This window comes from Hemiscyllium ocellatum, chromosome 25, assembly GCF_020745735.1.
Source record: "Hemiscyllium ocellatum isolate sHemOce1 chromosome 25, sHemOce1.pat.X.cur, whole genome shotgun sequence".
In the NCBI taxonomy this organism is placed as follows: domain Eukaryota; kingdom Metazoa; phylum Chordata; class Chondrichthyes; order Orectolobiformes; family Hemiscylliidae; genus Hemiscyllium; species Hemiscyllium ocellatum.
The window spans coordinates 21,630,384-21,647,561 of NC_083425.1; the positions used below are offsets into that span (position 1 = coordinate 21,630,384).

General features: G+C 37.3%; 1 protein-coding gene across 5 annotated transcripts in view; it reads left to right on the forward strand.

Annotated features, from left to right (window-relative positions):
• The window catches only part of tbc1d16 (TBC1 domain family, member 16), a 127,765-nt gene that overhangs the window by 50,518 nt on the left and 60,069 nt on the right, over positions 1-17,178 (forward strand). For all 5 annotated transcript variants that reach the window (XM_060844500.1, XM_060844502.1, XM_060844503.1 and 2 more), the window contains 2 exons: positions 5,190-5,399; positions 14,549-14,696. In XM_060844500.1, coding sequence (XP_060700483.1) covers positions 5,190-5,399; positions 14,549-14,696 — 358 coding nt within the window. The remainder of the gene's footprint in view (positions 1-5,189; positions 5,400-14,548; positions 14,697-17,178) is intronic.

Below are 17,178 nucleotides of genomic sequence, written 5' to 3' on the forward strand. Positions count from 1 at the left end.
CAAATTAAACATAGTCTTCTGCCAAAACTACTATTTTCTTGGGCACCAATTCTATTTCCCTCTCAGAATGAATCAGACTGTATGCAACCTTGGTGTCATACTTAACCGTGAATTGAGTATCTAGCCTTATGTCATCCCTCCAACATAATGTCAACAGCCTCTACCCTGCCTCAACTACCTCTGCTAAAATCCTGGGCTTTGTCACCTCCAAACTTCACTAGTCTAATAATTACCTGACTGGACTTCCATTTTTACGTTTTACTATTTGTACAAACCTGAGCTCATCTAGATTTAGTAGCGTTAATTTAGGATTCATACTTCCAAGTCCTATTATGCAGTTACTCCTACCCCACACCTCTTCCCAATACCATGCTCACTGACCTACGTGACCTTCCAAATGCTTTGAAGATTCTTATTCTCATGTTCAGATCACTTCACGGCCTTGCCCTTTCCTATCTATGAAACCTCCAGTTCTCCAAAAGTTGATAATTCTACACTCTCACAACTCAGGCCTCATGTCGATCTTCACTTCCTTGACTTCAAATTGATGACTTTGCCTCCAGCGGGCTAGAGTCTCAGCTCTGGAAATTGTGTTTGGAACCTTGCTACCTCTCTCTCTTCCTTTTCTAGGATACATCTTAAAATCAAACTCTTCAGCCAACTTTTCATCTACTGTCCTAATATCTCTTTAAATGGTATCATGTCAAACTGTATCAGTGCTCTTACGAAGCACCTCAGAATGTTTTCGCATGTTAAATATACCAATAAATTTAGGTTGTTCTTGTTATTATGTAACAAAATTAGATTTGTCTGATACCAATTTTAGAGTTTTTGTTAATAATATCCAACTTACCATTTTAAGAACAATTCTTTAATGGCTGTTTTAGCCATGCAGTTTTAAAGTCTTGAAACTATAGAATGTTAACAATTGAAAATGGAGATGCAATTTGAAATTGCCACACAATCTGGCCATTCCATCTGAAGGATATTGACTGCAATTTGTTAATCATTCAAGTGAGCTGTCATACATTAGTGAATGGACAGTAGGTATTCAACACAACTGCTATAAATAATCTTTTAAACGAAGCATGTATTTGACTTTCCATCCGCACATGAGGATTCTGTTTTTCTTATTCCCAAAAAAAGTTCTATCTTTCCAAATATTAAATTGCAGTCAGATTACAATCCTAGATTACTCCACAAAATATGGATCCCAAAGATAAACAGCGATTTTTTGTTTTAAAATGGAATGAAGCCAAAAAAGTGGATATGTTGCTTAGTCTTTCTTGCTGTAACTTAGCATTAATAGTGCATGAGAATAATCGTAAATGAATGGAAAAAACTGAAAAGAAACAAGAGAATTTGTGTCAATGAGGATGGGGCTGTTGATGTACTTTGTCAAAGGACTTGCTGAAGTTGATATAATGTCCCACATGGAAAACATATAAAGAATATAAAAGCACATGGGATCCATGGTAACTTGACAAGCTGGATCCAAAATTAACTTAGTGACAAGTGATGAAGCGTGATGGCAGAAGGTTGTGCAAATGGAGACTAATGTGCAGTGGTGTACCATAAGGATCAACCTGACTCTATTATTGTTTGTGATATTCATAAATGAGGTTGATGAGAATGTGGTGGTAATAAATAATTTTGCGGGTGACACAAAGATTGGCTGGGTGGTTGATAGGAAGAAGGTCTTAGGTTAGTATATAAACTGATCAGGTAGGCAGATCAGCGGTGGAAGGAGTTTAACACTGATAAATGTCAGGTGATGCACTTTGGAAGAAGTAGCAAGATAAGGGAGTACTCAATGAATGGCAAGACAGTAGGAAGCTCAGAGGGACAGGGGAATCTTGCTCAGGTGCTTGTCCACCGATCCCTGAATGTGCAGGGCAGGTTAATAGAGTGATTAATAAGGTATGCAGGATGCCTCTCTTTCTCAGTTAAAATTAGACATCACATAACACCAGGTTATAATCCAACAGGTTTATTTGGAAGCACTAGCTTTCGGAGTGCTGCTCCTTTATCAGGTGGTTGTGGAAAATAAGATTGTAAGACACAGAATTTATAGCAAAAGTTTACAGTGTGATGTAACTGAAATTATATATTGAAAAAGGCCTGGATTGTTAGTTAAGTCTCTCCTCTTTTAGAATGACCATGTTGGTTTCAGTTCTTTCATATGTAAATCACAAAACCTTTTTTAAAAGTTGCATTCTTAAAAAAGGTTTTGCGATTTACATATGAAAGAACTGAAACCAACATGGTCATTCTAAAAGAGGAGAGACTTAACTAACAATCCAGGTTTTTTTCAATATATAATTTCAGTTACATCACACTGTAAACTTTTGCTATAAATTCTGTATCTTACAATCTTATTCTCCATAACCACCTGATAAAGGAGCAGTGCTCCAAAAGCTAGTACTTCCAAATAAACCTGTTGGGCTATAACCTGGTATTATGTAATTTCTAACTTTGTACACCCTAGTCCAAAACCGGCATCTCCAAATCATTTCGCAGTTAATGCATTAATTACATGAGTATGGGATTCACATTGGAGCTGTCCAGAATTTTGGTTAGGCCACAGCTGCATGCAGTTCTGGTCATCAAAATGACCAGAAAAAGGATGTGATTACACTTGACAGGGCTGAGAGGAGATATATCAAGATGTTGGCTGAAATGCCTCTTCTCAGGGATGAAAAGAGGCTAAATAAGCTTGGGTTGTTTGCTTTGGAGCAGAGAAGGTTGAGGTAGAGGTGTATAAGATTATGAAGGACATGAACATCAGAGTGGGTAGAAAGCAGTTGTTTCCCTTAGTTGACCGGAAAGAACACTGGAACACACTTTTATCATGGAACACAGGTGGTTCAGAGAGGATTTGAGGGGAAAAAAAATCACCCAGAGAGTGGTGAGTGTCTGGAATGCACTGCCTGAGAGGATAAGGGAGGTAGGTAATTTCACTAGCTTTTTAAAAAGTACTTGGATAAACATTGGAAGTGACATAATATTCAAGGCTATGAGTCTTGTGGGGGCAAGTGGAACTAGTGGAGGTAGTAGTATACTTTTGGCAGCACTGACGTGATGGTCTGAAGGGACTCTTTTCTACTGTATGATTCTATGATAAAGGAAATGCTACTTGAAATGCTCAATGAAGAAATTGTACAAAGAAAATGTTGGAGTGTTATACAAATCTTTTTTTGATGGTAGTTTAAGAACTATATGCACAATACTGAATGATTTAGCCAAACTATCATGTAACTGTTCTCGGTGTATTAAATTTAGCTTGCTTTGTGGATGGTTGTATCCCATTTGGCATTAAATAACCATTTTATGATGCTGAACAGGGTAGCAAAGAAATTAATTTGTTGTTATGGTTATTGAATTTCACTGTAATTGCCAAGATTGCTGTTTGGAGTGTTTTACACATATCTCTATTTGTAGATCATCATGTAGATGTGCAGCTGTATTAACTGAGATAACAGACAAATACTGTATAATGGCCAGGCTCTATTTTAAGTATCAACTGCATTAACGTTTCTTTTCCATTGGAAGCTTACAAAACATATTTTTGATTACTTGTCAGTAACTCATTGGAAGATATAGTCCCACGGTGACAAGAGATCCATTGGGACGCCTAATTTGCATTGTGTTGTCCCTTAAGCTTTGTTTCATTACTTGCCTATTCAGAGTTCTCTTCTCTTCTCGAGTGTAAAGGCATACTCCAGAGACTGAATTGGTGTATATCAGCCCACATACTTTTGCTATGACTGCATCACTCAAAGGAATAATTCAGGTGGCAAGCTTTGGGTCCAAAGTTGTAGCTATTTAACAATATAAGCATAGGCAAATAGTCCTGAGCATGCTTCTGTTCAATTAAATTATGCACAAACAAATTTTCATGGTTCTTAAAGTGATTTAAGTAATTAGTATTGTTCAAAATTAATGTGAAATAATACTCTTTGGCTGGGTTAAGTGCATCATGGTTATGATATGTTTTTCATAATTTAGCAAACTATCAGAATATATTTCTAGCTTTTTAATACTCCTTTTTTTTCCCTTTTTCCTCTCCCCACCTTCCCTGGACCTAAGCAGTCCACGCCAACATAGGCATACAATGTTTGAGTGATTTTAGCTCCCCTGCCAGGCTTGTGCTGTACTATAACTGACTGTTTGGGATTATATGAAAATAGACCTAGTCATCACCTCCCATGAGTTGTAGGTGAGACATCTGACATCTAGTTCACCTTGCATTAGTGTCTCAATCAAGATTAGGAGCTTGACATTCAAGGATAAGTGCTTATGAGTCAGCAATCTGATTCAACATGCTTTATAGAGACCTAGAATATGTACATAGTCATTTTCAGTATTCCATTCATAATTTTTCCATTTGTCATATGTTTTTAATTTGTCTTTTACTGTTTTAATTTAATTTCACATCCATCTAGGATTCAATGCCATTTATATATTTTAAATGTGAAAGATTGGTTTTGCAACTATCTATCTAATGTTCTGTTTAAGAGGTGGCCTAACTCTGTTGGTGGAAAATATATTGCATTTACTTGTCTCATTGGTATATGCAGTAAAAGAAGTCTTAAATTGAAATTCTTCTTTTGGATTGGAAAACGCAAGTGAGATCATGAAGTAGCAGAGAGCATGTTCTCTGGAAGCAAGCATTATTAATAACTTTAATTATAAATACAGAAAATGCTGGAAATACTCAAGTCACAGTATTTCTGGAGAGAGGAACAGTTAATATTTCAGACCGATGACCTTTCGTCAGAACTGACAACAATTGACGCAAGGTCAATGACATCAAATGTTGTCTCCATTTCCCTCTGCATACATGCAATCTGACCTGAGTATTTTTGGCATTTTTCGTGTCCGTTTTAAATTTTTGTCTTCAGAAGTAGTTTGCTTTTGAACTGGTAAATGTTTTACACTTTTGACTAGGAACGACCTGTCTTCCATTTCAAATGTTAATTTAAATATTTTTGGGTAATGCATGACTTGTTAAAGACCTTAAAAGATATAACGAACCCATTTTTAAATTGATTACTTTGGATAAATGAATCAGTGACAATAATAAATTTGCTGTTTAAACTTCCCACCTAGCATATTTTCCACCCTAATTTTATTATTGAAACTGTACTTTAATAATCACTCTCTTTCCCTTTTTCCTCATTATGCAGGGAAATGTGCGAAGAACATATGGCTAATTTGGCGAGCTCTATCTCAGACCACTCATCTGATGCACAGTACACTTTACAGTTTTCTGAGAATTATACACAATCTAACAGCACAAAATGGGAAGAGCAGCAGAAGGTGTTGGCACTTGAGCAACTCTACGGTGTTTTTAGAGTTGATTTGGGCCAAATGCGATCACTGCGCCTTTTTTTCAGGTTAGAAATCTAACACCCATTTATTTCCTTCTATCTTGATGGATTAATTATTTTAAAGAGAAACTCCAAAAGTTTATAACTAAAAGATGTTCTCTGTCCTGTTTAGATCGTTAACCTTGAATAACTCAAACCTGCTTTATGGGCCTAATACCTGTGCTGCAGGAAGGTGTGGTAAAACCTAAATGTTGAAAACTATTCAACATATATTTGTTCTGTTATTATTATATGGAATTGCTTTAAAAGTGTAGCTGGTTGAATAGTTGTATTTGAAGGGTTATTGTGTTTGAACCTTCACGTTAAACTGATCCACAACTCCTAGTTTTAGCTGACTTGCTGGTTGGGATTAATATTCTTGGAACAATTTTTATATTTGAGATAAGATTCCTTGAGATTAATAAATTAATGTTCAGTTTTTCTGGAAGGCTTTTAATATTTAAAAAAAATCTAGACAATATCTGAAACAGAATATTCTGTAAGAAATCGAAAAATGATAGATTTTTGTTTTCCTAATGATTTCATCTGCCATGATTGAATCTCAGTTAAATTTTGTTATTTACCAAATCCAGTGATAGCTCTAACCTTTTTATTATCATAAGACTTCTGAAATGATAACAATTTCAAATAGACATTGTGTGCATTGAATCTGCCATTATCCCTATTTGGAATCCAACTAAATGTTGTAAATTTTCAAAAAATATATGTGAAAATCTATTAACTTCTAAATTTCTTGTTATTAGCACTGTTTGTTTTCCGGATTCCTCTATTTCTCCTTGTCCTTTTTCTAAAAAGCATTCAACTTGTTAACCTACATTGTGCCACATTGTTAAAAACAGCTGACGTGCAGAAATTTACTTTAAACTGAAGATGAAAGGAGAGGGCTAAGCCTTGTTGTGAAGGACACTACCAAGATTAAAAGTTGTGAAAGATTTTCATTCCCTCTACCCTCTACAAGTTTCTCCTTCATTCAAAACTTTGAGTCTTAAGTAAAAAGTGAGAGAGAAAAACTGCTCAGGTTGATGATTCAAGTATTTGTTCCATTTACCTAATTGATTCTACATTTTGTTATGTGTTATTTTTAATCAACCTGTTTGGTCATGAAATTGGATCCTGGGGCTCTTTAGGCATAGTGGTATTATCGCTACTTCCTAATTGCAGGACTTATTCAAGTCCTGCTGTAATAATATCTCTAAACAAGTTGTCCTTTTAAAAAGCATGAACCCAGACCTTGTGGCCCAAAGGTAGGATGCTACTACAGGACCCATTTCCAAGGCAGAGGGGCTTGAACATGGACCTTCATAGGTAGGGACATTCCTGTTGCATCACAAGAGCCCTCTTAGTGAATAACCTTTTGACAATGTTTTTGACTGGTTTTGTGCAGAGGGACCTTTCATACATATGTGATACAATTGTGATAACCACTACATTACAGGAACACTGCGCAAGACCCACCCTTCAGGAACATTGTATATTATGCCATCAATGTGAACAGTTGCAAGACATTTCTGGTAAACCTTTTCAGGGATGTTATTGCACACTTCTGGAGCAGGTTTGCCTTGAACACTGGCCTTCTGGCTCAGAGGTAGGGGCACAACCATTGCACCAAAAGAGCCCCCATGAAGAATTGCAAGCATTGGTTAGTTGTAAAGCGTGCCTGTTGAAATTCAGTTGTTAATTTAATCCTGCATAAATCGGATTGGGCCAAAGCATTATGAGGCAAATGCATGTTGAAAGTTCTTTGTTACTGTTTTTTCCCATCAATATGTAATGTAAATGTATCATGTATGCTTCCTAAATTGCCGATAACTAATTTCTTAGCTATGAGGATGATTTCCTTAGATTTTCTTCTTTTAGGTTATCAAAAGTATTAACATTTTCTTTTGTTACTTGATTTTTATCTGACTAATATCTGTTAAAGTTGCTATTTTTGCATTTAATTACTAAGACTAAAAGATAAATTTTAGCACAATTGAAATGTAGAGCTTATTCAAAGAATAGCTACTTGATAAGTATGTACCTGTCAGGGAGGAGGAAGTTGTCGAGCCTGGGAGCTGTGGTTTACTAAGGAAGTTGAATCTCTAGTCAAGAGGAAGAAGAAGGCTTATGTGAGGATGAGATGTGAACACTCAGTTAGGGTTCTTGAGAGTTACAGGTTAGCTAGAAAAGACCTAAAGAAAGAGTTTAGAAGAGCCAGGAGGGGATATGAGAAGTCATTGGCAGATAGGATCAAGAAAAATCCGAAGAGGTATATCAGTAAGAAAAGAATGACTAGATTAAGATTAGGGCCAATCAAGGAAAGTAGTGGGAAGTTGTGCATGGAATCAGAGAATCACTAAATGAATTTTTTTTTGTCAGTATTTACACTGGGAAAAGATAAGATTGTCATGAAGAGTACTGAGATACTGGCTACTTGACTAGATGGGATTGAGGTTCACAAGGAGGAGGTGTTAGCAATTCTAGAAAGTGCAAAAAATAGATGAGTCGCCTGAGTCAGATGGCATGTATCCTAGGATTCTGTGGGAAGCCAGGGAGGAGATTGCTGAGCCTTTGTCATCATTGTCTACAGGAATAGTGCCAGAAGACTGGAGGATAGCAAAAGTTATTCCCTTGTTCAAGAAGGTGAGTAGAGGCCACCTTGGTAATTATAGAGCCTTACTTCGGTTGTGGGTAAAGTGTTGGGAATGGTTATAAGAAATAGATAGGATTTATAATCATCTAGAAAGAAAGAGGTTGATTAGGGATAGTCAACACGGTTTTGTGAAGGATAGGTCGTGCCTCACAAATCTTTGAGTTCTTTGAAATGGTGGCCAAACAGGTGGATGAGGGTAAAGCAGTTGATGTGGTGTATATGGATTTCAATAAAGCATTTGATAAGGTTCCCCACGGTAGACTATTGCACAAAATATTGAAGCTTGGGATTGAGGGTGATTTAACGGTTTTGATCAGAAATTGGCTAGCTGAAAGAAGACAGAGGATAGTGGTTGATGGGAAATGTTCATCTGGAGTTCAGTTACGAGTGGTGTACCGCAAGGATCTGTTTTGGATCCACTGCTGTTTGTCACTTTTATAAACGACCTGGATGAAGGCGTAGAAGGATGGGTAAGTAACTTTGCAGGTGACCGTAAGGTAGGCAGAGTTGTGATAATGCAGAAGGACGTTGCAGGTTACTGAGAGACATAGATAAGCTGCAGAGCTAAGCTAAGAGCTGGCAAATGGAGTTTAATGTGGAAACATGTGAGATGATTCACTTTGGACGGAGCAACAGGAATGCAGAATACTGGGCTAATGGTAAGATTGTTAGTAGAATAGATGAGCAGAGGGATCTCTGTGTCCATGTACATAGATCCCTGAAAGTAGTTACCCAAGTTGATAGGGTTGTAAAGAAGGCATACAGTGTGTTAACTTTTATTAGTAGAGGGATTGAGTTTCAGAGCCATGAGGTCATGCTGCAGCTGTGCAAAACTCTGGTGTGGCCACACTTGGAGTATTGCATACAGTTTTAGTCACTGCATTATAGGAAGGATGTGGAAGCTTTGGAAAAGGTTCAGAGGAGATTTACTAGGATGTTGCCTGACATGGAGGGAAGGTCTTACGAGGAAAGGTTGAGGGGCTTGAGGCTGTTTTTCGTCAGAGAGAAGAAGGTTGAGAGGTGTTAGATAGGGTGGACAGTGAGATCCTTTTTCCTCAGATGGCTAGCATGAGGGGGCATAGCTTTAATTTGAGGGGTGATTATATAGGACAGATGTCAGAGATAATTTCTTTATTCAGAGAATAGTAGGAGTGTGGAACGCACTGCCTGCAACGATAGTAGACTTACCAGCTTTAAGAGCATTTAAATGGTCATTGGATAGACATGGACAAAAATGGAATAGTGTAGGTTAGATGGGCCTCGGATTGGTTTCACAGGTCGGCGCATCATCAAGGGCCGAAGGACCCGTACTGCATTGTAACATTCTATGTTCCAAGTTGTTTTAAGATGAGTGCTTACAATGTCAATGAACATGAACAAATGGGAAATAGCTGTCAATACTAAGGGAACAAGATGAATATGACCAGGCAAGACTGCATTATTTAATATAAATAGTTTGCTTACTTTGATACATACAACTTAATAATTCTATTGTGGATATAAAAATAAGGTCTTGTGGCACAGTGGTTATGTTCCTACCTGACACAGAGATTTGTCATAGCATGGACAAACAAGCTGATTACAACACTTTTAATTTCCTTGGAATGAAAGCGGTTCAGCGTAATTTTTAAATGTTAATTCTTTTAATATAATAAATGCACTGAATTCCAATTTTTAATATGAATTTAAATTATCTATTGCTTTAAACAAGAAGTTAGACTTTAAGAAATAATTGCATTAAAACATTTGCCATATTGATATGAATTTGACAATTAGGTGGTTTGGAATGAGTTGCTTTATGTAATTTTAATATATATTAAATTCCAGTCTGACTGAAGAAATGCCAATCCTGACTTTGAAGACTTGCATTGATTTTTTTTAAAAAATAAAATCTTTCTTCCTTTATTCTTCTTTTGCTTATTTTGCATATCCCTTGTGGCACCTGAATGTATTAACATCTAATTACGATTGTTATTCTGCTGATGTATAAGATATCAAGGATATGAAAGTGGTCTTCTGATAACACCACTGTGCTGGGGGATTACTGTCAAGTTCTGTGAATTAATGCCGCTGAGCACTGAATGTTATTTGCCATTTTTAAAATGTACGCGTTGTACCTTTTCACATCAGTAAATTTTTCCATTTGCTCCTTCTGACCATAACTACTCATCCGTTTCCCCAAAGAGTTTGCAAGAGTCCTAGTACTGTTGCAGTTTAAGCTTTTTTTATTAGGTGATATGGATTTGCTGCTTCCTGTTAAATACTTAACTTTTCATTAGTTATGATCTGAAGCAGTACTTCTTTAAATCTTCAAGTTGAGAAAGACAATATTTCAAATATCAGAAAATTCTGTGAATACTTAGCCGGTCAAGAACCACCTTTGGGGAGAGGAACAAAGGAAGTTTCAGGTTGAGGAATAGCATATAAAAAAAAATGTTGAACTCTGCTTCCCCCCTCTCACATGCTTCCTGACTTGCTTGAGCATTTCTCAGAATTGTTCTACTGCAAAAGGAAGTCATAGCTTATAACATCTGCACTGACTCTCCGAAACAGCATCTCACCTAGTGCCATTCTCCCACCTTCTCTCCAAAACCTTGCACATTATTCTTTTTCAAATAGTCATCCAACTCCCTTTTGAATGCCATGATTATATCTGCCTCCACAATACTGTCTGGCAGTGTATTCCAAACCCTAACCACTTACTACATAAAAATAGTTTTCTTAATATAAGTGTTGCTTTATTTAATAATTACTTCAAATCTGTACACTCTCATTCTTGATAGTTTCATGAATGGTGACATTTTTTCCCTAGGTACTCTCTCCAAGCGTCACATTATTTGGATTTTTTTTTAATCAGAATTCCTCACCTGCCTCCCTTTCTCAAAGAAGGACAATCCCCAGCTTCTGTAATCATTTTGTCAAGAACAAAATTCCTCATCCATGGAACCATTCCTGTAAACCTCTTTTGCACTTTTTCCAATACTTTCACATTCCTTCACAAAATGCAGCACCCGTAACTGAAAGCACTACTCCAGCTGAGATCATACTAGTGTCTTATAATACATTCAACATAAGCTTCTTGCCCTTGTACTCAATGGTCCTATAAATAAAGCATAAAACGCTGTAAATTTTAGTACATGCTCTCTTAATCTGTCCACCACTTTTAATGGCATAAATACCTGTGTACCCAAGTTCCTTTGCTTCCCTTGTACTTAATGAAACTATTTACATTGTTGTTGAAGGTCATGTTCTTTGCAGACAGAAAGAACATGTATGCACATTGCACCTGTTACAACTTAAATTAAGCAACATTCCTAGGTGTAAGACCTTGGCAAATCAGAGTCAACCTGCCTGGTTTAAATTTTTAAATGTTTGGCAATTAACTGTCAGTTACCATCTACCTGGCGCAATCACTATGACGACACCTCAACCAATCAGACTTCACTTTGCAACCAATCAGCACTGTCTTCATGTACACTGTAAAATGTTCCCCTTTGCATTGGTAGACTTGCAAATATCCTGATGAGTACATGGCAAAAGGTTTTGGCAAAATGTCTTTCCAGCAATACTCCAGGTCTGTACCATGTTCTTCTTTTCAAAAATATATAATCTGTCATTTTCCACATTGAACACCATCCGCCATCCATCTACCTCCTCCACCAAATTTTAATGTCATTTGAAGTTCTGCACTAGCCCGTTTTGCAATGCTTCCAAGTTTCCTGGATTTTCTTTATTATTTCAGCCATCCCCTATCTGCTGTTTTTGCTACTCAATATTTTGAACACATTTCTTTTAATATAAGGAAAAAGTAGAGCAAAAAAATTATACTCAAAGGATTATCAGAGAACTTCATTTCAACAAGATTCATCATAATCTTTAAATTGATTGCTGGGACTCTAAAGAGAGATAAAAACCTGAAAACAAAGCATTTTCGCAAGCATAAGATGATCCATTAGTTTTATATATTCACAGATATGTTCATGAAATTATAAATCACTTCTTGTCCATATTTTTTCAAAAAGTGATTTGGTTGCTGAGATATTTGTATCATTGATAATTACAGGTGAGGTGCCGGAAGACTGGAGGTTGGTTAACGTGGTGCCACTGTTTAAGAAGGGTGGTAAGGACAAGTCAGGGAACTATAGGTCAGTGAGCCTGACATCGGTGGTGGGCAAGTTGTTGGAGGGAATCCTGAGAGACAGGATGTACATGTATTGGAAAGGCAAGGACTGATTAAGGATAGTCAACATGACTTTGTGAGACATGATTTCCTACGCACAAACTTGACAGAGTTTTTTGAAGAGGTAATAACGAGGATTGATGAGGGCAGAGGAGTGGACGCTATCTATAGGCGTTTGACAAGGTTCCCCATGGGAGACTGGTTAACGAGGTTAGATCTCATGGAATACAGGGAGAACTAGCCTTTTGGATACAGAACTGGCTCAAAGGTAGAAGACAGAGAGGGTGGTGATGGAGGATTGTTTTTCAGACTGGACGCCTGTGACCAGAAGAGTGCCAAAAGGATCGGTGCTGAGTCCACTATTTTTGTCATTTATATAAATGATTTAGATGTGAACGTAAGAGGTATAGTTAGTAAGTTTGCAGATGACATCAATATTGGAGGTGTAGTGGACAGTGAAGAAGGTCACCTCAAGATTACAACAGCCCATCTGGTCAAGATCCCAGTGGGCTGAGAAGTGGCAGATGGATAATTCAGATAAATGCGAGGTACTGCATTTTGGGAAAGCAAATCTTAGCAGGACTTATACACTTAATGGTAAGGTCCTAGGGAATGTTGCTGAACGAAGAGACCTTGGAGTGCAGGTTCATAGCTCTTTGAAAGTGGAGTTGCAGGTAGATAGAATGGTGAAGAAGGCATTTGGTATGTTTTCCTTTATTGGTCATAGCATTGAGTACAGGAGTTGGGAGGTCATGTTGTGGCTATGCAGGATATTGGTTAGGTTACTATTGGAGTATTGCATGCAATTCTGGTCTCCTTCCTATCGGAAAGATGATGTGAAACTTGAAAGGAATCAGAAAAGATTTCCAAGGAGCGACAGAGGCTCAGGGGTGGCCTTATGTAGGTCTATAAAATCATTAGGGGGCATGGATAGGATAAGTAGACAAAGATTCTTCCCTAGGTTTAGGGTGAGAGGGGACAGATATAAAAGAGACCTGAGGGGCAACCTTTTCATGCAGAGGGTGGTACGTGTATAGAATGAGCTACCAGAGGAAGTGATGGAGGCTGGTACGATTGCAACATTTAAAAGGCATCTAGATGGGTATGTGAATTGGAAGAGTTTGGAGGAATATGGACCGGGTGCTAGCAGGTGGGACTAGATTGGGTTGGGATATCTGGTTGGCATGGACAAGTTGGACCAAAGGATTTGTTTCCGTGCTGACTCCAATTACTGTCCAGAATGTTGCAAACACCATCTTGTTTTCTGTTGAATGTTTTCTAAGTTATGGGAAGATATATGTAACTAGGAAAGAACTGTAGATAGCATAACCTGTTACCAATTGTCTCTGAAGTGCACTGTTGCAAAGTATGCTTCACAGTGCATGACCTCAAAGAACTCTGTTCATTTCATTTGTCATTTTTACTTAAAAACACATGCTGACTGTCTGAATTGAAGTAATGAAAAGACAAAGGTTAGAATTTTTCTGCAAAAGTAGAACAGGTATGGAGAAACAAAGTACTTCCCGAACTAATTGCCATATGGATTGTTTGTATGATACATTTCTTCAACAGTACAGCATTTTACATCCTATATACATTCTATTTTACTTTGGAAAGGAATGGATGTCAGTCTTCCTCTCCACCTCTATCTACATTGTTACTGTTATTGAAGTTGTCAAAATTCTTCACATAAACCAAAGTAATTTCTATAATATGGATCAAGATCTTAACTAGTGTTTGGCAGGCCTCTGAAATATTTAAAACAGGTACCCATCAGCACCTATGGACAGAACTTCATGCTCCCATACTCCCTCCAAGGAAGATTATAAGCCATTATGTTTTGTGTTCTGCACAGATGCTTTTTATTTTGCTTTTTCTTCTTTTGATTTCCAACGTTTGCTAAATTTTGCTTCATTTCAAATAATGGATAGAACTCATTGAATATTCAATCAAATATTGATTTTAAATCTGATTTCCAACATAAAATTATCCTCAAGAAAAATATTTTCTTCTTAATAGACTAGTTGCCCATTAAGAGAGAGCATTTGCTGCCTGGCCTGCTGTGCTTTGACCAGCAACACATTTGCAGCTGTGATCTCCAGCATCTGCAGACCTCATTTTTTACTAGTTGCCCATTAACTACATCAAATTGCTACTGATTAACTGTGGAAACAGAAAAGAATACTGTTCATTGTGTCCTCACCAGATTTTGGCAATGTTAATCTATCTTAGCTTCTGTGAATGTTCATCCCTTACCTTCAGAACAGATGTGTTAAAATATTGGCTCTCAGGTTCTGAAGATATTTAATATAATGTTTTGTTTCTCAAATATATTCCTCCCAGTGATGAAGCTTGCACGTCTGGACAACTAGTCATTGCTAGCCGTGAAAGTCAGTACAAGATTTTTCATTTTCACCATGGTGGTCTTGATAAACTTAGCGAAGTGTTTCAACAGTGGAAATATTGCACTGAAACGCATCAGAAGGATCAGGTATGTAAACAACATGACCAGAAATAATTGCGTAAACATATTGAGCTTGGGAATAGGAAAGCTTTGCTAATTCTCATTCAGCACTGGATCACTAAAACACTTACACACTTCATGGTAATTTAACTACCTAGAAACAGATAGTGCCACTTGCTGTCACATTTTATATTGATAAATGAATTTAATATATTGTCAGAAAGTTGGAAGTTTTATTCATTTTTGTCTGCCATTGACTTTCCTTCAATATGCTAGATGTACCCAGAATTTCAGTTGTATTAGTCTAGTTTGCAAAGCATTTTGGGATGTAAAAGGATTTGGAGAAATCAATTAGCAGTTTGTTCACAGCCAACTTTTGCACAAACTGGTAACAGACCACCAGTTAACACATCTCTGGCAGCAACTATGTTTTCAGAACAATCTGGTCCCTGCATGGTGACCTATGCAAACAAGATTCTGATTGAGAAAATTTCTGGCTTGCAAAGAGTACTGCTAAAGCTGTAGGAATTCTTCTGAGTCACTCTCCTTCGTCACTTTGGTGTGTTTTGGAAGTGGGAAGTGAGGATCTGAGAAGAAGGAAAAGAAAGTATATTCTCAGTAAAAGGGGTTGTCTGTATAATCCACGTGCACAGAACTGTTGTATACACTTCAAGATAGCTACTTGGGTGTGTCAGCAGGGAGGTGACTTTCCCAGCTTAAGATCAATAATGAGGTAGTTACAAAGTTAAATCATTCTTCAATCTGACCTTCGGACAAAATGGCAAACTGCTAAACATTTTGTGCCTCATATTCATGCCAAGCTGCCACAGGGGATATCAACCTCAGACAATGTGCTGATGTATTAAACAGTCACTGAAAATAATTGTGAAAAGTGCATAAAAAATCAAAAGTATGCATCCAAAATCATGATAGTAGAGTAAAATAACTTGATGATATTTTTCATGTAAGATTCATCATAGTTTAGGGTATTATTGTAACCCATGTGACTACAACCACTGTTATCGAAACATATCCTTATTTTTCTCAACACTCTGTCGTATCATGTGCAGTATTCTTCTTTCCTGTCCCCAGGATGCTGCCATTCACCTCATTAAAAATCTTGACTACATCTATCCCACATTAATTCCTGCTTTCCTTAAGTTTGGGAAGCTTTATTATCAAAGCACTGTATTGGACGTCATTGTTACCTCAATGAGTCACTCTACTTTGAGCATACTCAGAATGACCACATGGCTGTAGAATTGCTGGTGATGGCGAGATCAGTGAATATCTATCTCAAAGTTCTTCACAGCATGTTCAAGTTAACAATGTCGTTGTAATATCAGTAGGAGTATCCATAAGAGATAATCAAACTGGGTTTAGAACCTCTGTCTTTGAGGACTTTGTTGCTGGAGTTGTCATGTACTCAGTTAAGAATAATACACTGTTGCTGACCTGCAGACAGGATTCCTCAGTTATCATCAGACTTTGCGGGATGCTTTCCAACTCAAATAACTGCTTTAAGTTAACGTTTGGATAGTATTCTTTTATACAGAAATGCTATGAAGCCTCAGTTTCTAGTTGGAGCAATGAACAACAACAGCAGATAGCACTTGAGCATCCAGGTGCTGTTCCTTTTCTACTACCTGTGCCTACATCTGCCTATTCATTTCTGTGCTTCACCCTGTGCTCTCTGATCAAAATGACCTGTTCCCCCAAAAGCTGATAGATCTTTTCCTGCAGCCTTGAAGTTGCAACCTTTTGAGGTTGCATTACTTGAAATTATTGGTGATTTGCAGTGTAACATGGTGCCTTAAACTGCAGCATTTATCACAATGGCAGTATTTTAAGGAATGCCTTTATAATTGGAAAAAAACTTAGTTTAGAAAGAAACCAGCACTGGCTACAAAATATCCCTTCAACAGCACCTTACATTTCATTATACAATTTATCATGCTGTTGTGTGACAACATTTGGTGGAGAGATTAAGCAGAGAAAGAAAGAGCAAAGCAATAGAATGTCACAAACTCTGAGGTTGGGGAGGCTTCCACTTGTAATTCCCTTAACTTCACAATTAACTAAGTTCAGGAGACAGAGGTATCTCTCCAAATTGACTTGTAGGCTTGAAGTTACATAGTAGGAATGCTATGTTCTATTCCTTTCTTCCTTTGTGTTGTCACTTGAAATGTTGGAAATTTGAGGAGTATAGATGTTGATACTGAATTGCTTACCTTTGCATGAATAAATTATCTTAGAGTGCACATGTATTGTTTAAAAGATTGCTATGTTGACACAACTTTGCTCATGGAAATAGGACAGTCTGTTGACATTTCAACAGTGGCTACTGAGTTTGTCTTGTAGTAGTTTGGAAGTACGCATGAACTTTGCATGTGGTCTCAATCAAGCTGTGAAGTTGAGAGGAAATTGTTTTGGGTATGTGTATTTTGCTTATTTAATTTGGCAAGGCAAGTGTTTTGCCATTTTCCTAGGGGTCCTTTTCACATTTCTG